Raw genomic sequence first — 20092 nt, forward strand, 5'->3', positions numbered from 1 at the left:
TTCTGCTTGGTCTCGTTCCCATTCCCATTCCCATTCCCATTTCCAATACCCATTCTCGTTGTCGTAACTTTATTTTGTCTGTAAGTTGGCTTAAATGCAAGCCAAACATGACGTACTCCTGGCAGTGATCGCCGCCCTGATGGCACCGCACCCGCATAGTGCACCGCGCTCGCGACCTGGTGGCTTGTGTCTGCCTCCTACCTCCCGGCCGTGTCCTCCCGCTGACATGTTTTTGTGAAATTTATTGCCAATGTTATTATTGGCAGAGCGGGCGGGCGCGCTGTTTTCTAGACTTAGCTCAGGTCGGTCGCTTCTGCTTTTATGCCAAATTGGCAGGCCGGTTTTCTCCTGACTGTTTTGCGTGGGTGTGGAGCAGAGCACAGAGCAGCTCAGTGCGCATTCCTGTGGCCGTGTTCACTTTTGAAATTTGTAGCAATTTGCGACAACATGCGGTTGATGCGGGGCTGCCTCTTGGCACTACTAAAACATTCGAATGCTTTCTCTATCCTTCTTTGCAGATAAACTGATTGGAGTCCACTGTACACATGGCGTGAATCGGACTGGATACTTGATCTGCTACTTCATGATAACCATGCTGAACAGGTCACCTATGGAGGCCATCGAGAGTGCGTCCAGTCAGCAAATACTGTCACAGAATAGCAAGTGGTAATGCTTCCTCCCAATTGCAGGCGTTGCTGCGGCACGGGGCCACAAGATTGAGCGCGAGAACTACTTGAGCTCGCTGCGCCGGCTGGCCAAGTCCAGCGAGGAGCCCAGCCAGGACACAGGCTATACGAGTCACTACAACAAGCGGCACAACTGGAACGAGCAGGCAGACGGACCACAGCAGCATTATCAGCAGCATTATTATGATCAGCATCAGCCGGAGGGACGCTATCAGCAAAGATACAACCAGCGTGAGTAGAGCAATAGAACAATAGCAGTAGGTGAGATCATCCATTGGCTGACTGCCATTACAGGAGCCCATGACAGTAGCCATGACGATGTGCGACAGAGCAGGTGGCAAAGTAACAGCGTTGGCTACCGCTACCATAGAGGAGGTCGCCCACAGCAGGCGGAACGCTTTCGGTGGAGCAACATTGAATGGAAGCGGCAGCAGCGGGGTCGTCAGCAATATCAACAGCCAGAGCAGCGCACAAGCGGAACATATCATGGAGATTTTCGCAACAGGAATTCGGACTGGCGAAGCACCCGAAATGACAATGGCAATGGCGATGATCCTGAATGGAACAAGCCGCATTGGAATGGCGCCCAACACAGTAACAGCTGGCGCCAGAGCCATTACCAGGCGAGAAACGGTAACGATTCCAACAGCAGAAACTTTAATGACTGATCCCTCAATACACTTTCAATCCACCGGACCACCAGCGTCAAAACAGCAACCAGCGCAACACATAAGCTACCGTGTAAGGAACAATTAAAATTCATTTGCAACATGGATAGAGAGAGAGAGGGAGAGGGAGGGCAGGCAGGCTACAGGCCATAATGGTAGTTAACAAGCAGTCGGCACAGATCGTGTGAAGATACAATACAAAACGCTGGCAACAAAATTTGCATTTGGCTGCGGGGCACAGTCCGCGCGTGAAATTCCTGGAAATTAGTGACCAGCGCTGCTCCTGTGTCAAAGCAAATGTCAAGATCATACAAAAACAGTGGAACAAACCCATCCACACACCCTTAAAATCCGAGTAATCCCTGCAGCATATTCGTAAACAAAATATTTGATTGATTTTAGCGTTTAATATTAGAAATGATAGCAAGTGAAGTGTAAAGTTTGAGAGTTTTGTTCATTGAATTAAGCCCCATTAGTACAACATTTTGATGTCTTGAGAACTGTGCGAGTTCCATGGTGCACGGCTTGGGGGCACAAACGAGTACCTGTCACATTGACGGCTCCTGATCGTTTCATTATTTCGCCATGGTGGTCAAATGTCAACTTATTAGCATAAATGTGGCTGCCGCTGCTGCAGCCCCTCGGGTACCGGCCGACAATCCTTATCGGCAGCGCACGATCAACGATTGTCATTATGGCCAATGGACCGCGAGGCTCGGACAGCGACAAATCGTTGGCCATTACAATGGATCGAATGGAATGGCAGTCGAGGCAGCGTCTGCTGCTCGTAGCATCTGAGATCGCATCGCATCGAAGATCTGATCTGGCCGCACCGATAAACGCTGGCCTGGTGTGGCATGTGGCGTAAAGTTGTTTGTTGCACGCTTAATTGGACAGCGTTTCGTTTCGTTTCGTTTGGTTGTCGTGTCTGCTTCCTTTTTTCCTTTTTGCCTTTTCTTTTCTTTATTTTTAGCATTCGAGTGACCCAAAGACATGGCTACTTTAAAGGGAAAGTGCCACATCAAATGCTTAGGGGGATGGCCAAAGCTATTCATCGGTTGCGAAATTAAACTGTGAACTAAGGGAACAAAAAGTAAAACAGATTGCTCTTCCCCGTTCTCTGCACTTGTAGCCTCAATAATAGTTCTTCCTTCTATTTATAAACGCAGCATTAGCTGCCTCTCTCTCTCTCTCTTGGGGGTCTGGATCGGATCTGGTTCCTCTGATCGGTATATGGGTCTTTTGGTCATGCCGGCTGTCTCCTCCTCTGACTGTCATAAATTGCAAAATCAACCAAAAATGGCCAATTGTCAGGTTCCTACCATATTTTTTGTTGCTTTTTTGCTTCTTTTCTCAGTTTACGGGCATCGGGACTCTGGAAAGTGTTGCCAATTTCCACGCTGGCCATTTATCTTAGCATAACTTGGAGCGCGATAATTGCATTCCAAGGCAACGCTGCAGCCACAGACTCGCGAGTTAAGTCTCCACTTTGAAGTTCGCAGCGGACAATTAGGCACGGCACATAAATTGCCATCTCATATGCGCGGTAAGAGCGCGAGCCGAGCCGAGGCGAGGCGAGGCGAGGCGCGGGCATTGATTTAAATAATAGTATTTAACTGTGGTGCTGGATCTGTGCGGCATGGGACGTGGCAGCCACAATCATCCGGCCATTTCAATTAGCCAGTGACAAACAATGGGCTGTACGAGTGCTTGGCTGGTGGCATACCTGAGGGCAGCAGATATCACTGGCTGGACGCTGAGCTCTCAATTGTTGTCCGCGAGCCTTTTGTCTGCCCCATGCGGGATTTACGGTGTCGCTCTGTCTGGCTGATAAGCGCAAGCAGACGGCTTGAAATGCTGAACAAAAGGGTCACACATTCAGGTGAGAATTGAAATAATTATGCACCAAAAACAACAACAACAGTTAGAGGCCAAAGAGGTACTGTTATAGTGGATATAACTTATGGCAGATGTGGCAGGCACATCGATGGGTTCGACTAAGTGCAAGCCAGCCCTCAATTGAAATGCAATTCCGGTTTGCACGGCACCCAAACACTTGCCATTTATCGGCGAACGCAATCTTAATTAAAAGCCGCCCCCCGTCCGACAGATAAAACAAATGTTTACTTTAAAGCCGATTGGCATCGGGGTACGCATTGGCGGGATCTGCAGATGAAATCGATTTTGAGTCGCGTTGAAAACCCACAAGCAATCGCAGCAATTAAAGCGCATGAAGGGCGAGAGTTTATTGTGGAACCTTTTCGATATGGATGCAAGGCACGCACATGACCCAGGGTGTCCGCCCCATCATTAAGGCGAGGTCTCCGCGCCGCTCCGCTCCACAGCCAAACGGGTTTCCTGCGTTGTCGTGTGAAATGTGTGTCGCTGGTGGGAGGACAACATGGACTACAGGGACCATGCTGATGATCATCATCTTCTTCGGGTTTATCTGCAGCTGCCCACACAAAATGCAGTCCAGTAAAGTTCCTTCCCTTCCCTGCCCTTCCCTTCCCAGCCAGGCCATGCCATCAAATTTATTCTATTCTGCACAATCTTTTTATGCACACTTTGGGGGTATTTTTTTTGGCTATGGCGCCGCAGCATAAACTTTATTGTCGCCACATTTCTGCTGCATACTTAATGGCGCCACGGCGGCACACAAAAAATGTGCCAACCCACAATGCCGAGTGTCAACGAACTTTAAAATGTGGCAAGGAATGCCAAATGGCTTGAGAAACTCATCCACCCACCCACTCAGGCAGGCAGGCAGGCAGGCTGCAGTCCCCCAAAACGACATCTTTGGTTCCTTGTGTTTTTTTTTTTCGGCAAATATTTGTGCAAGTCAGCAGCTAGAACCCACCCTGCACCCTGCCACATGTGGGTGTGCTATCATTCGGGTTGCATGCCTGCAGGCGCTCCTGCCACAATGGGGAAATGTTTTGGAAACATCTCGAGTGCCATTTACCATTTGAAGCGACAGTCAAAAGCGGTCACGAGGGGGTGGCTATTGCTTTTATGCTTTGTTAATGGAAGCCAGAGGGTTGGAGAGCGAAACTGAAAATAAAGTTTAGCTCGGATTAGATGTAGCCCAAGATCCAGCTAAGAGCTTGCCGTGTCAATCAACTTGCGGGCACCCCAAGGAGTAGAATAATAAAGATGCCAAGCCCACACATGAGTGCGAAAGAAACGGCCAGCGAAATGCTCAAAATAAAACGAAATCCAAGCACAAAACTCTCTCAGAATTTGCACAACTTTGGGTATATTTGCAAAAAACAATTACAACAATTACAACAACAAAAACAGCAACAACGAGAAGAAGATCGCAACAATCAATCAATCAACATCACTCCATGGCAAAAGTCGTCTTCAACATTTGCAGACTGCAGTTAGACTTGCACTCGGGAGCGGCACATGCGCCAGGCCGTCAACTCGATGACAAAACTGATGAGGGCCAGGCTGTGGCCGAGTGCGAGTGCAATTGTGGGCATAACGAAATAATCTAGATCCAACGGCTTCGCCTCCAAGTGCTCCGTGATGAGGTAGTGCAAGTGTCCCACGCTCATCGCCTCGTTGTTGGCATCCTCGGCCAGTTTCCGCGTAAGTCCGCTCTCGAAGGCATGGTACCAGGCGGTGCTCAGATGCTCCTTGAGGAACCAACGCTTGCGCATGGGAATGCCGGTGAACAGGAAGGCAAAGTTGATGGGTATGCGGCGCAGACGTGGATGCCGCAGAAAGAGCTGCGCCGTCTCGTACAGGGCCATGCGATCGGTGAAGAGAACGTAGGCGTAGCGCTGGTCAAAGCGATTCCGATGCTGCAGCAGCGTCTCAAATGTCACCGTCTCGACCACGGACCACAGCACCTCCGGCATGTTGTACTTGGCGAACAGTATGCGATCGTAGGGATCCACCAGCAGTGTGATATTGCTCTCCACCAGCTGCTCAAAGGTGTTGATCTGCGGCTCATACAACTCCGAAATGAGCATGCTCTTCAGCAGTCCCAAATACATCGTGGAGTACACGAAGCCCGTCATGAAGATCACCCCGAAGAGTATGTAGCGCTCCCGCCCTCGTATCGATTGCAGTGTGAAGCCTGCAAAGAGCAGCGAGCTGAACACCTCCAAGAGATACTTGCTGAAGTCCCATCGGCGGTACTGCTGCCAGTGCAGGCAGCTGAGGAAACTCACGATCAGCAGGACATACGCCACCAGGCACAGCCAGACACTGTTCTGGAACGGTGCCTCCAGGTAGCGGTACGAGAGCAGCGGCTTGGCATGGGCCACCATCACATTGGCATAGGCTATGCGAAAGCCATAGGTGAGGCTGAACATCTGGGGATTGGCTGCCAGCGAATCGGCGCATATGTCCACCGTTTCGTTGTGCAGGGCGAGGGTGCAGTTGCCCGGCGAATCGCTGGGCGTGTGCACGGGCACGAAGCTGGCATTCTTGGAGTCCAGAAAGGCGCGCACAAATCGCATGTAGAAGCCCGCATAGATCCTCCTGCCCCAAGCATTCACATACATGAAGCTGCGCGGCACATTCTTGTAGGCCGCCACTCGCACTGGATATCCGTGCAGATTCTTGAGCGTGCCTCTGAACCGCAGGTACTCCTCCACGGTGGTTGGATCTATCCGTACGTAGGGGAACAGTGTCTTCCCGTAGACCCCACCATCGGAGGTGGTGTGCAGCAGGAAGTGCACATAGCCCTGCTCAAAGGCATATTGCACGAAGGCCAGCCACGTGTCCTGTTCGATCGGTTTGTCTGTGACGATGAGAAAGTCGGCGTGCTGAAAGCGCAGCTCGAGCACCTGCAAGAGATCGTACGGAGGCTCTGTGCTGATCACAATAAAGAGCTGACTGCCGTCTCCTATGTGCAGCTGCAGTTGAGTTGAGTTCAGCGCTGCCCCCGAGGTGTAGATCATTCGTGTGATCTCCGCCCTGTGCAGGTATTCCGACTCCCAGTTCGACAGCTTGTTTCTCTCGTTGCAGTACAAAATGTTTGCCGAGATGCGCAGATGATCGTTTAGCTTGTCTATGATGTGGCCCAGATCTACACTGCCGCTCAAGTGCCACTGAGTGAGCAGGAAAATCAGTACTGATGGGCGGAGGATCATCTGCAAGACACACAAAAAGGGTTAGATGTTGAAAAGATTTAATGGGAGAAAAAGAGAAGAGAGTGCTGTCTGACGTCTGAATAGTTTCCGCTTTATTCGAGCAGAGATTCCATTAGCATGGACATTAGGCACCAGACACTAGCCAGACTTTGTCTAAGCGGCTGCCCGCAGAAGCTCATAAATATTCCATTCCACCTGATTGAGTCTGGGGCAATTAACACTCGCCACAGCCACAGCCACAGCCACAGCCACCCACATGCCAAATCAAGTCCCGGGGCAGCTACTAATATTTAGCTTAATCATTCTCACGCCTGTGCAAATGTAAATTTTCCATCTACCCTTCACCTTTCCCTTTCCCTTTCCCTAAGTGCTGTGTAGACTGTGTCAATATTTTTGCGCCAGAGACAATGGAAAAGTCATGGGGAGCTGCACCCACATGTTGGGCCCAAGCAGCGCCATTTTGTGGCAGCTAAAAATAGCAGCGTCCAATCAGAGGGCAGCGCCGAGTCTTCCCATTTGCCGCTTGCTGATTTGTGGCGCCTGATTAACGGTTGTCAGTCGCTGTAATGGCTAACTACTGTATCTGCCTCAGTGGCATGCCCTGAGTAGGGTTAGCAAATTGCGCGCTGAAAGCCTGTGGGAAATTTACAAAAAATTTACTCCCAAGTAGGTCAATGCACGTGGGGTCTGGCGAGAGAGAGAGAGAGGGGGACAGAGAGAAGTGGTAATTAGTCGAGATGATAATTATATATTAAAGCGCATAAATAACGGAATGCGTTGAACGATCGCTCATCAGTCTTTCCGGGTTCTGGCAGCTTCATTCCTTCAGTAATTCTTTAACTTAATCTCAATTCTCTTTAAAATTGCTCTCACAGACGCACAGTAGTCCACACACAAGGCCCCCTGCCCTTTGCAATAAAGAGCAAATAATTAATAAGATAAGAGCCTGAACAGAGCCTGCACGAGCGGCCGTCCAACCCGGGGCTGAAGGTCAAACTAATAATGATTTAGATAACAAAAAGAGTGGAGGTTGGCTCTGCAATGCGAAGCACTTGAACCTGCTCTTGGGCTCTGCTGCTAAACCAAACAAAGCTGGGAGCCAGGGAACCAGGGAGCGCCCTCCTGGACACACTGCACGCTGCGCTGCGGAACCATCTACCACTGCCAGGCCATAAATACCAAAGGGTTACGCCTATTTTTACACGCAACCGAGTGCATTTCCCCGTAGCCGGGCCAGAAATATTAAAACGATGCGACGTGACAGATTACAAAACGTTTGACACCAGCGCCAAAGCCGCCAAGATGCCCCCAAAAGAAGAAGCTCCACTGCAGACCGAAGTGCAGACCCAAGCTGAGCTTGCAACAGCAGTCAAGCAGCCAAGCAGCCAAGCAGCCAAGCAGTCAAGCAGCCACTTGCCACACGACGATGACGAAGGCAAAGACCGCACAGTGCCACGAAAGCCAAGGAATAGTTCGAACTTAAACTTCTTTTGGCATAAGATCAAAGAGTTCAACATGGATCGAAGCACTGTGCCCGTGGTGCAGTCACGAGTTGGGCTACCTCAGCACAGAGTTTCGAGAGTAAATTGCCTCCAGGCGGAGGATCCACAAATGCAACTGGGCAACTGGGCAACTGACTAACTGACTGCCTGCAGATGTAGATGGAGATTGGAGGAGCTGTGTGGAGCGCGCGCGTCACAAATTAATTCGCTGATGTTCTGTTCTGTTCTGTTCTGTTCTGTTCTGTTTCGGTTCTGTTTTTGTTGGGTTGTTGGGCAAAGATCGGTACGATTCCCACAGTAGTCCCTTTATTTGTGAAGTGCTCTCTTTCTCTCTCGAGGATGCCTCCGCTTGTCTAGTTCACCTGCAGCCGAGCAGCGGTTTATGCGGAGGCAGCAACACTGTCTGTCTGTACCTGTATCTGTGTGTCTGTGTGCCACTCGTGAGTTATGTCAGTCAGTGAGACAGCCAGACCCGGCCAGACCCGGCCAGACTTGAGGTCCTCTCTTCCACTTGAGCGTGCAATTTCTCTAATTCACATCCCAGAAGGAGTCGCTGGAGTCTCGCTGCATGCATCGCGTAATTGACTTGGAAGTTATGAACCTTTAAATGCGGGCCACTGCATGGCTAAGCCGTTTGCCTCGCGATCACCGGCACCGAAACCCATGGTCATGTAATTTTAATTTTCTCACTTGATTGCCCTGCGAGTTGGCTGGTGTCTTGTCTGCTTTGGCATATGCCCAATGCCACTGCCACTGCCACTTCCACTGCCAATGCCAATGCCATTCATATAAGCTGAACCCCAGGCAGACTGGCTGGGCCATCCTTGATTAGTTTTTTGGGTGCTGAAAGATCATCATTATCGTAAACCGTCCAGTCACGGGGCTTTGTTTACATCCTGTTTGGAGAATTTCACACAAATATTGTTATATTTGGCTGAAGCTTTTCTTCTCTTGTCTATTTATTATTGCCGCTAATTAGCTGAGCTGCAAACAATCGCCAAATGAACTTCCCATGGCAGTCATCAGACTTTACTAATTACTTGTGGAATGCAAATCTCTTCCATCTGTTAGTTCGCATCGAAATAGAATCGATGGACACAGACAGACAGACAGACAGAGGCACCAAAATGGCAAAAGTAAATAATTATCTTTCCTTTTTTATTTACTTGTAGGTGGAGATGGAGGAGCGCGAAATTTGTCAGCTGCGGGATCTTTTTTTGGTTTTGCTTTCGTACGTTTTTATCACACGATTGTAGAGATTGGATTTTTGTTGCCTTTGCCATTGGCACTTCGCACAGAGCCGCAAATTTGTTCGGCAAAGCCTCAAATCATTCATTCAGCGGCATTTCAAGCTGCCTTTTCCTGGCCAAGATCAGCAGCTGCTGAAGACCTCTTGGCCCAGAGACTGACTACACTGCTGTTGGCCCAACGAATTATGAGCCCGCTTCTTATGAGCATGCAAACAGCATTGCCTCCGCCGTTGTGGGTGTCATGCGTCGGCCGCCTAATGAAAATGTTTGGCTTTGGACTATGGGCCAACATTTTTCCTATTCCTATTTATCAGCTGCTGGTGGGAACCGCGAAATTTATTGCGCATCAAATTACAACAGCTGATAGACACACAGGCATGCATGGTCTGGTGGCAACTACACCTTAATGGCCACGTAATGAAGCGACTAGTAAGCTAATGGAACCCAAAAATACACAAATTAACATGGAGAGCTGTCTGGTATCTCGGCTGTTGGGTGGGGTCTGCTCATAACACCTTCGGAGCAACATTTATGTGTCTTGTTTCAGAAATAACTATAACTTATTCATACAGAGAGAAGAGAGTAGAAATTAAATGATATTTACGCTGATTTCATTTGAAACTTCAGCACCTGGGAAACTCTACCTCTCTGTGCATGTTTTCCCTGGTCTTATTAGAGACCGAGAGCCCTTTGTTTGCGTTGCAGTACCGCTCGTCAATTAGCGGGGCATTTAGAAACACATTAACCTCTTCGGACTTGGCCTTAACCTTTTGCCAAAAGAGCGCGTTAATTTGATGCGAAAATATCGAAAGCGAAGCTCGTTTTGATGGCACTGATTCACAGAAGTCGTAAATTGTCATAAATATTCCATATTGTGCCACAGATTGCACACCGATGTGGCGCCAGCAAACCACAAAAAAAAAAACGAGAAAAGAACATCTCAAGAGTTGGCCGAAAAGTTCGTCCACGTTTTGACCAAGTTTGGAGCGCACACGCCGTCCCAATATTTGTCTCACTAATTTCCTGGCCATTATTTTTGGCAACCGAACAAAAACAAAAACAAAAACCAAAACGAAAACGTTTATTTACACATTATTGTCAGATTCAGATTTGGGCATTGATTGCTATTTTCGCCTCGCTTTGTTTGACTGCCAATCCGCGCGCATACTCTTCACATTGATATTGATATTGACACGCATAAATTGAGGATTCCACTCGCATGTAAATCTTCTTTTCAATGTTTTCACTTTGAGGGGACGAGCGCGCAGTCGTTGTGCGACAATGTTAATTTCATGCCCAAACACGGCGAAAACTTACACGTGTTCGTCGACTTACACAAAAAATAAGTCGTATTATTCTCTGAATAATGATTAGCATCCCTTTGGATATATAATCGCCGTGGCCCATCTGCCATAGGGGTGGCTTATCAATCGCTTGAGGTCTGTGATCGTTTTGTGAAGGATCTGGCGAGGCAGTCAGCCACGCGTAAAGTCTCTTCGCCGATCACTTTCACTCTGTGGGAATGGGAACCCAATGAGCCACAACGCATAAATTAACAAACTTCATTGACAACGAGGCACGGGGGGCTCGTCTAGTACATTTTCATTAACAAACTCTTATTAGCTGACCGAATTCAACGACCAAGTGCTGTCCGACAGTTGGCCTGACCCAGCCCGACTCGCATACGGGCGGACCCTCCCTTTTGGGTAATTAAAGCAACTGCCAAAGGGGTTTCCAGCCCCGAAAATGCATTGCGCCTGCGCATTGTTTGTTTAATTGAATTTGCAGCAAACACTGGGACCCCGAGGCAATAAAGATGCGTGCGATATGGAAAGCGGTAAATTGGAGGGGCTCGGGCGTCCATCGATTGATCATTTGCAGCCTGATGACTGCAAGTGAAGTGCCCAGCCTGCTGTCCCCATTGTCCCCAGTTTCCATCAGCAAACACCATCGGCGTTGAAAACACTCCATTCGAGGCTCTCCCAGGCTACAGACAATCGCTTACAGTTCCTTGGAAGGAGCGCAGGGTTTGCTCTGGCTTTGCTACCCCTGAGACAGAACGGGTATGATGGGTTTTTGGCTAAGCCAAGAAGCGAAGAATCTACACTTGGCGGAGTCATTGATTTTTAGCAGTTGTAAGCATATTTTAATGGGTATCCGCTGTTCGTACATCTCAGATCTGTGCATACCTCGCATTTGCTTCCTTTGTGTTTTATTTCTTGCGATCGTTTTTGTCTTCGTTTTTGTTGTATTTTTTTTTTTTTTTACCAACGCCCACCGTTGCCGTTGGCTTACCTTTCGGCCTGTTGTTGTTTTTGCTGGTTTTTGCTGTTGGTTTTCGCGTTTATCAGTTGAGATCAGGCAGCGGCTGTTGGCTCTTGGGGTTTATCCTGTCTGGGGCTGAGACTGCGGTTTTGGTAGTTTCGTTTCGTTGCTCTTTTTGGGGCAGTGAATTTTAATTAAAATATTTCTCAGGGTTTTTATTTTCCCTACGCCGCGGCACTGCACTCGATGCGGTGGGGTAGTCAGGGGCTGGAGGGGTAGACGCTGTAGAGACACTCTTTCGCTGGTGTCGTGATTGTGACACATTTGCATCAGATATGACAAGACTTTCTGAGGAGAAGGACACCCACAGACTCATAAATCAGTGGCACAGCATTTTTGCTGCGAAAAGGAACAACAAAAATTAACTTGTCAATGTGCCACACAGGACTCTGCACGGATGACACCTGACTCCCAGTCCCTTACCCGTAAACAACTAGAATTTTGTATTCTCTGTGCCATTGTTTGGCCCGTGAACATTTCACACATATTTTTTTTGCCATTTTTCCCATTTTCCACAAGACACTGTTTCTGTCCCGGACGCGACATGGCGCCAGCAAGATTTCCATTTCCCCGGCACGTCCTGCTGCGCCGGCCAAAGGCACTGCAGACCAGGATGGTTGCATCGCAATAAGAATCCCTCGTTATGACTACTCAGAATTCTTGGCTCGGATCATCTACAATATGGAGTAAAAAGTGTGCGTTACTCACCTTCATGGGAGGCTACGTTGTGGCAGCAACTGAAAAAGAAGAACGTAGGTGTTTATGTAATGAGATAAAGTGGTATCCACACGCACTTGCATTCAGCTTGCAAAGCATTGAACTAATATTTAAAGGGAGTCCTGTAGTTACTCTTCAGCAAGGCATAAATTGTGCAGAACTAACTAAAAAACTTAAATCATTGCCACAAAAAGACAAAACGCATGTATTAACGGTTCTGCAGCACTGCTTGCCACACTTCACTGCTTGAACAGCTGCAACATGTTGGAGCAGACAGTTAGCAGAGGGGTTCGAACTGTTAGCAGCAGGCAGGTTCGAACTCAATTTGAAATCAATCTTAACAGCTTTCGAGTCGTAGCAGAGCAGATTTTTATCAAGTGTAAGCACAAATTATGGGGTATTATCAATTTCATCATGTTTATGGACCTGTAAAGCAAAGCGCTGTGCCATAAACGAATAGTACCAACCAATACCTGCCAAGTAATGTCACCATTAGAACGACATTTCTGTGAAATTCTTTGGCATTCTGGCGGCGCCTCCTATGCGATGCGATGCGATGGGATGCGTCACGTCACAGATTTGCGTAAACAAAATACCTGATTGATGAATTTTTGGTGTTTTCGTTTAAGTTATTGCGATAAGAGAGGGCAACGCTACTGGATTCCATTCATGGCCGGAGAGTCTCCCACTTGTGTGCCATTAATTGAACCTATCACAAAACTTGTGCAGTTATCTAGGCATCGAGTTAATTGAAAATTGGTACACGACCAAAGTCCACAAATAGTCGCACGGTTCTCGCGTTTTCGGGGAACTTCTATTCCCATCTGCTTTGTGCCTGCCGATAGCGTAAGGTCGTTCCAGGTGCTCCGACAGATCAAGCTTCATTTTGCCTTAGATTGCAAATTGGTGCCAGGATTCTTCAGCTGGTGCTGGTGCTGGTGCTGGTGCTGGCCCCCGATAAGCCAGCAAAATTTGTGCTTAATGTAATCTCAATGGGTGGCTAACTGGCGCGTTACTTCTCGTATGAATCTTGCTTTTTGGGTCGTTGGCAACAAAAACACACATACAATGTACATACAATGTAGATATGTGTACAATTTGATTTACAGCATGATCAATAAAAGTGCCTGATACAACGGTCTGGCCTAATCGATCAATATCAAAATGCAGCGGCAACTTTGCTAATGGCCTGGCGAACTGGACCTTGCCCAATACAGTCAGTCGTCTGGCATTCCCGGGTGTATACCTGGTGCTAGCCCATGTTAATGGTGTCTCTGAGTGGGTGGGTGACTTGTTTTTTTTGTTTTTTTGTTAGAAAGTGGAGCAGGTGCTGGCGCATAGATCATTATCTAGCGGTGTGACCTACATTCCCCAGAGAATTCCAGACACCAGCCCGTTCGTCCACCCAGTTCTTGTAGAAACCTCCTGACAGCTTGAGACCTTGATATAAATTAACAGAATCCTTTATAATTCCCAGCCCGAACGAACATGTCCATCTGCCGCCCAAATATTTGTACTTTGAAGTCTGCCATGCTTTTTTATCTCTGCAGCTGTACGTTAGGGTAAAAATTAAAATTTTAAACTTATTAAATGAAATAAATTAATTTCTCTGTTGATAAAATGTTGCTGCACCAATGCTGCTGGTATTCTTAGCAACAATTGTATCGAGCCGTATGGCAATATATCGTATGCATTTATACTAGTATCGATAGACGCGCGGGTTTTCAAATAAGCTGAACTACAGCCAGCAAACAAAGAATAAATACAAAGGTTTCTCTTGGAAAAATAATGCCAAAATAAAGAAAAATAAATAGTAAAGCAAAAACTAACGTATTGTGTCCTCAGAAATGGCAAATATTATAATTGATCCCTTCTAGTCTCGTTCGATGACTTGTATCGTGCCTCAAGAGTCTGTATACATTTTATCGCACACACGTTGCCAGCCTGCTGCTGCAGCAACATGTTGTTGTCGGCAGCCACATGCTGCCGAGCAACATTTTCAAGCACCAGGCGGGCAAGATTTGAAAGAACGAATTTGCCGCTCAAATCTTTCGGGGCGGGCACGGAAAACGAAACGGAGAAAAGAGTGTCGTGTCGCATTCGAAATTCAGAAAAGCAAAATAACTCCGTTGATACATCCCACAAAGCATACAAAAATAAATGTTTGTATTTTCGCAAACAAAAAATAAAAACAACCCCAAGAATATATTATCAAAAATAAAAAAAAAGATATGTAACAATATATCCGCTAAAACAAACTGTTATTTCCGAAGCTCGATGAAAAAAAATTCCGTGCGATCGAAATGTGTGGTGGAAGTTGAATTTGACGAAGCCCAAAACCCAATTAAATCAAAAACAAATCAATTAAAGTGAGAATTAAATGATTAATTAGCCAGATTAATTAGCCAGAGGTGAAACAGTGCGACAAGCTGATTGGATGAACTGATTTTGTTTTAAAAATCGGACACAGCCAAACAAAAATTGAAGAAACAATTGAAAAAGTGCCAGTGCCAAGGAAATTCAAAGCAAAAGTTAAAAAGAAATTCGAATAAACACACAAAAGTCGTCGTGTCGCTGTCTCGCAAGTGCAATATAAATTGATATATTTATATGTGTATGTTTGTGTGTACACATTTTATTGTTAATCGGAATAATAAGTACGCAAATCAAGGCAAAATTATTGTACATAACATAAAGTGCAGCCGTAAAAATTCCAAGAAATTAAATAACATAAAATAAGGTGCATTGAAATTGCATTTTTTTTTTTTTGATACGGTGTGGAAATTTTTGTTGACGCCGCGCTTCTGGCCCGAGGAATCATATGCAGCCGGTCGGTGTCTTATGCGAAGCTTGATTTCCGCCCGGAGTCTTGTTCGCCGACGCCAGCAGAAAGCAGCAGCAGCAGCAGCAGCAGCAGCAAGAGCCCAAGCTATTTCGTCAGCTCCATGTACGACTACCGACGATATTACGCACAAACCCATGTTGGATTATAATTTATACCCTTAAATTTGGGGGCTACAATGCGGCCAGAAATATACAATGTAAGTACAATTTCAATACTCCTTCGCGCTGATGACTCACTTCACACAGAATGATTGAAATTATAATCATAAAATGTGAAATTCCTGAGAGCCAGCCAATATAGATATAACTAGGGGCCAGGCCACAGCCTTTGTGAGTCTTTATGATTGTGAAAGAGAATTGACATTCCTAGAAGGAGTAGTTTTAATGAAATTATAAATGAAAAATTAATTTTGTATCTGTTTGTGGCATTACCACGTGCAGGAAGGCAAAGACAAAACCACGCCAGACCCCCAAAAAGCAAAACCAAATCCGCACGAATAATCCGCAAATACCATCCATGACCTGTGTGTTCGCCTCCCTTTTATTTTTGCACACCTATACACCCATGCTCTGAGTGTGTGTGTGTGTTCAGCCCTCGTTTATAAGGCAAAGCGCAGCGCAATTTCACTTAAAAAACAATTCCAAAAGCACAATTATACATATGTTTGAAACATGAAATATGAAATGAACCAAGAAGGTTTCCGTTGCAAAGGCAACGGCAAACGGTTTCTCGAATAATTGCCATTTATATTATAACTTGTTATGGCACCAACACATGCAAGCCATCAGGATAAATCAGCCTCTCCCTCTCTCCCTCTCTCCCTCTCTCTCTCTCTGTGTGTGTGTGTGTGCTCTCTCTGTGCGTGTGTTTGTGTACAACCCCTTTTTTTTGTTCGAAAAACTTTCGAGGGTCGTCGGGACTTGTGGCGTGTTTCGGATCTCAGGACATTTACCTGAGTTATAAATCAACTGCAAGCGCTGCCCGCTGCCCGCTGCCCGCTGCCCGCAGCCAACCCTCCGACACTGGCAAAGCGTGGAGCAATCTGAAATCCGATAGGAAAAAGTGTTTCCCGTTTCCCAAAAGTAAACCAAGCTAAACCTTTAATGCCACAAGCTAGCCCACCGGCTAATTCAGACTAATTGCCTTTAATCTCACACCCAATTCGAGACCCTAAATGACACTCCCAGCACATGGCAGTTGCCACTTGCGCCACAGCCATAAAACAAGTTCAACATTTCCCAAGTCAAACACTGCCACGCCCCAAATGGGAGGAATTTCGAGAGTGCAGGGGGTGGGGGGGGGGGGGGGGAGATAAGAGCCAAAAAGACAATATTTGATTTGATAGTTCGAATTTGTTCTTTTCTTTTATTAATTAAACGGAAATAGACGCAGATAACACTCGAGAGAATAGAACCCACCTGAAGAGTGGGTCTGGGCTGTAAAGGGAGATTGATAAGCCAAAAACGAAGCACACACACTCGGGCACCGTTAGAGCTCTCGGGAGTAGATCGAAGTTTAAGTGGGAGGAGCCTGCCCAGCCTCTGCGATACGCTCTAGACTCGCGTCGTAACAATCTCCGTTATATACACATTAATCTATCACAGTTTGCTCAAGAGTTTTATTGAAATTTATTGTATGGTTTGGCAAATCACATGTTCTAATGGCAAAACATCATAAACATCACGGCTATGCCGGGGCTATATTTATGACTCGGCACATATTTGTGCAGCTTTGATTAATGCAATCACTTGACATCGGCTGCCCAGAAGCACAAATCGAAACTGAAACTGAAACTGAACCTGAAGTAGAAGCAGAAACAGAATCGGGGCTCCAGCTGTTAATGGCGACAACCTTGGCCAAGTGAGCAAAGCTAAGCGCAGTGCCATAACGCGACACAAACTCCGACACAATTATTAGCTGAAAAACATTCCAATTGAAAGATCTGCCATTTATTTATATCCGTGATAATTATGCACACATTTACAGGAAAAATAATACACTTTTCACGGGTTACCAGCTAAACGTGTCCAAACCCCAGGGACTGGCTGGGAGACGCTTCAAAATACGTCAAACTTTTTCACCGAAAGTTTGTTCGAAACAAAAGTTTGCTGGCGTCTGAAAACCCGCACAAAATGTCACATCAACTTTTATAATTTATAATTAGGTTACGCGCGCGGGTGGCAAAAGCTGCACAAAATGTGTCGCTGCTGCTGCCATTTCTGAGCTTGGGGGCGTTGCCAAGAGTTGAGATTTAAACAAAATTGAGTAATGTAATGTGAGGCACATAGGCATAAGACGCCACAGCGAGCGTCTTTCACAGTCACGTTCGATGGGGCGGGCGGGCCCTTTAACCACCCAAGCCCTTGATAATGAATGTAATGCTGATCATGCGGCCATACAGAGTATATAGTATATCGCCTACGATTAGTCACAGCAGCAGCTGGGCTCAACGACTTGCAAACGAACAACAAGCCGCCGGGGAGCGAGTTTCAGACAACCTCTAAGGTGGCTAAGCCAAGGAAGCCCTACGAGTCGGATATTCCGATTAGGCTTATACAATTCTCGATTTGCGAGATTGCTTTTATGACCTTATTAATTTATGAGCCAGCAATTGGATTGGCTCATGGCCAGTGACTAAATGGCTAGGATCTCGGATCACAAGCTACCCCCTGCTCTGAACTCCAACCCAAGTTGGCGAGCGAAAGGCAAGCGCCCTCCTCCCTAGTAACCTCCCCGACCAGATAATTATCTTATCAGCGAAACACGTTCAAAAATATACGCCTCGGCGTACTACGCGTAGTAGTAGCCAACACACACAGGCACAGATACCATTATATCTTTGCCTGTGTGCAAATAAAATAATAATAATAACAATGCGCCGAAAACGCTCGAGACGGGCCCAGAACCATGCGACGACCGACGACCGACGACCGACGACCGTCAAGTGTTTATTGTTTATTTTGATTTTCTTTGGGCCAGAGCTAAACGAAGTTACTACGCGCTGCTATTGGTTTTACTATTACTAAAGTTTTCCACGCTTTCTTTTGGTCGTTATAAAACAATTGAAATATTTGTAGGAGGGAGAAAACTAAGCGAGACGAGAAGCGAGAGATGTGTGCCACCAGCTGGTTTGGTTATAAAATTGTTCGATTTATGCAAATATTTGCATTATGAATTACAACCAGTCGCCGCCTCAGTCTCACAGTTGTGTAGTCGTAGACTCTTCTCCGTACTCGCAGCTGTATGTAGCTGCATAGGGCCAAAGAGGATTGACGTTGCACCTGACCTACAATGCGCAGTGTTGCTGCTGCTGTTGTCATTGTTGTTTTACGATTGTGTAAAGCAACAAACACACCCACTTTGCACAGTCGACGTAGGCCTAGGCCCTGACCGTTGGATTTTGGTAGGAGTACAGCCCGGCACGCACCGCTGAAAATCATCGAAGATGCACAGCGATCGATAAGAGATTTTGATGAATTTCTCGCCTGGAATTAGAAAGTTTTGAAGTAATCCCCGGACTGGGAGTTTGTCTATTCACAACATTGTTGTTGTTGTTGTTGTGTTAATAAGCTTAGCTATTGATTTATGGATGAGTTATTGTCAATGCTGTGCTTTTATTTCGATTTTCGATTGATTTATTGGCAATGCCGCAGGGCATCTTATCAGAATGTAATCAAATTCTTACACTGGAATGTAAAAGCGAGTTTTAACGATAAATATATATTCATCAATTTGAAATGGAAAACTCAGATGAAAAACTGAAACCGCTCCTCCTCTGGCATCGAGGGGTGCATCTCAGGTGCATAATTATTGTTATTTGCCAGCAGAAAAGGTGTCATATTTGAGTAACTCGCACAGTCCCTAGCCAGACATTCAATCAATGCACTTGCCATGATGTTTGCCTTGGACTCGCCATCGACTACTCCTCCCTCCACGACTCGGACTACTCTCTGTGGCCTGTCTGGGCCGGTTTGGGTTCGTTGTTGACACTTTGGGAAAGTTGCTGAATGCTTGCCTAGCACAACAAAGTATCTGGCCGCTGGCTGCCACTTAAGTAGCTATCAGAAAGGGCTCCGAAAGCGGCTTATCACCCAATAGAGCAACAGCAGCAGCAGCAGCAGCAGCAGCAGCAGCTGTCGACAGTGAAAATCGCATTAGATCCAACCCCTCGAACATGGGCCGGGCCGGGCCAGGCCAGGCCTGTGTAAACTTCACGCCTATTCGGGAATTATGCAGCAGCATCAGAGGGAGCGTACGTAATGACTGCTAATGAGTCGAGTTTTGTGTTGTGGCACGTCAGCACACCATTCCCCATAGCCATCTCCATCGCAGCCTTGACACTGTGCTTGCGCCGTGTGTGCACATCAAACTCATTTGGCGCGACTTCTGTTCTGATTCCCCCCCCCCGCATTTTGTATATCTAGCGACAGGCAACAACATTAGCTTATCGCTGGAGTACACTGAACTCTCACGGAATCCGATTCCACCCAGTTCGGATCTTTGTTGTGGTGGTGCTCTGCTCCCTGCTCTGTTTATATTTGGGGCGTTGCTGTTGCGGCTGCAAGTTCAAGTGTTTTGGCTGAGAGAGAGAGAGAGAGAGAGAGCGAGGTCTAGCCGAGAGGCTTTGGATGCCAAAAGTATGCAAAGAGTAAATATTCAAATATGCAGCTGGATTAGCATTACATGTCTTACATATTGTTGCAGTTCTCAACGTTTGAAATGCATACTTGGGATTCCGCTCTCCCACTGGCACATTCCCACAATTTCCCACACCCCAGATCGCACGAATCCGGCCTCCCACTTGCCGCCTGTTGCGGTTCTCCAGCAATTGTCACAGCGAATATTACATAAATATTTTCATATAATGTGCGCAGCGACAGAGCCCAAACTGGCAACTGTCAATCCACCGATTCATGCAACCACCCTCCGCTCTAGAAGTTCATTAAGTCGCAGAGCAAACAGCGAACAGTTAAAGTTGCAGTTTGCAG

General features: G+C 46.8%; 2 protein-coding genes across 2 annotated transcripts in view; one reads left to right on the plus strand and one right to left on the minus strand.

Annotated features, from left to right (window-relative positions):
• Positions 1–20092, plus strand: part of LOC117592605 (GATA zinc finger domain-containing protein 10-like) — a 30647-nt gene that overhangs the window by 2036 nt on the left and 8519 nt on the right. The window contains exons 5-7 of the mRNA XM_034286488.1: positions 519–626; positions 690–917; positions 981–1331. Coding sequence (XP_034142379.1) covers positions 519–626; positions 690–917; positions 981–1331 — 687 coding nt within the window. The remainder of the gene's footprint in view (positions 1–518; positions 627–689; positions 918–980; positions 1332–20092) is intronic.
• LOC117592163 lies at positions 4709–18424 on the minus strand. Its single transcript, XM_034285735.1, has 2 exons — positions 18308–18424; positions 4709–6465 (listed from the first exon to the last, which is right to left on the minus strand). Exons 1-2 carry the CDS (start codon positions 18422–18424, stop codon positions 4741–4743), a joined length of 1842 nt encoding a protein of 613 aa, XP_034141626.1. The 3' UTR covers positions 4709–4740.

The sequence above is a fragment of the Drosophila guanche genome, unplaced genomic scaffold (genome assembly GCF_900245975.1).
Source record: "Drosophila guanche unplaced genomic scaffold, DGUA_6, whole genome shotgun sequence".
NCBI classification, from domain to species: domain Eukaryota; kingdom Metazoa; phylum Arthropoda; class Insecta; order Diptera; family Drosophilidae; genus Drosophila; species Drosophila guanche.

What these genes read in the sequence shown, in the direction of transcription:
- LOC117592163 (XM_034285735.1), bottom strand. Translation starts at nt 18,424, where the DNA reads ATGACAACAGCAGCAGCAACACTGCGCATTGTAGGTCAGGTGCAACGT. An exon ending in GAGTCTACGACTACACAACT is followed by an intron (nt 6,466 to 18,307) that starts GTGAGACTGAGG and finishes TGTGTCTTGCAG; the next exon opens with ATGATCCTCCGCCCATCAGT.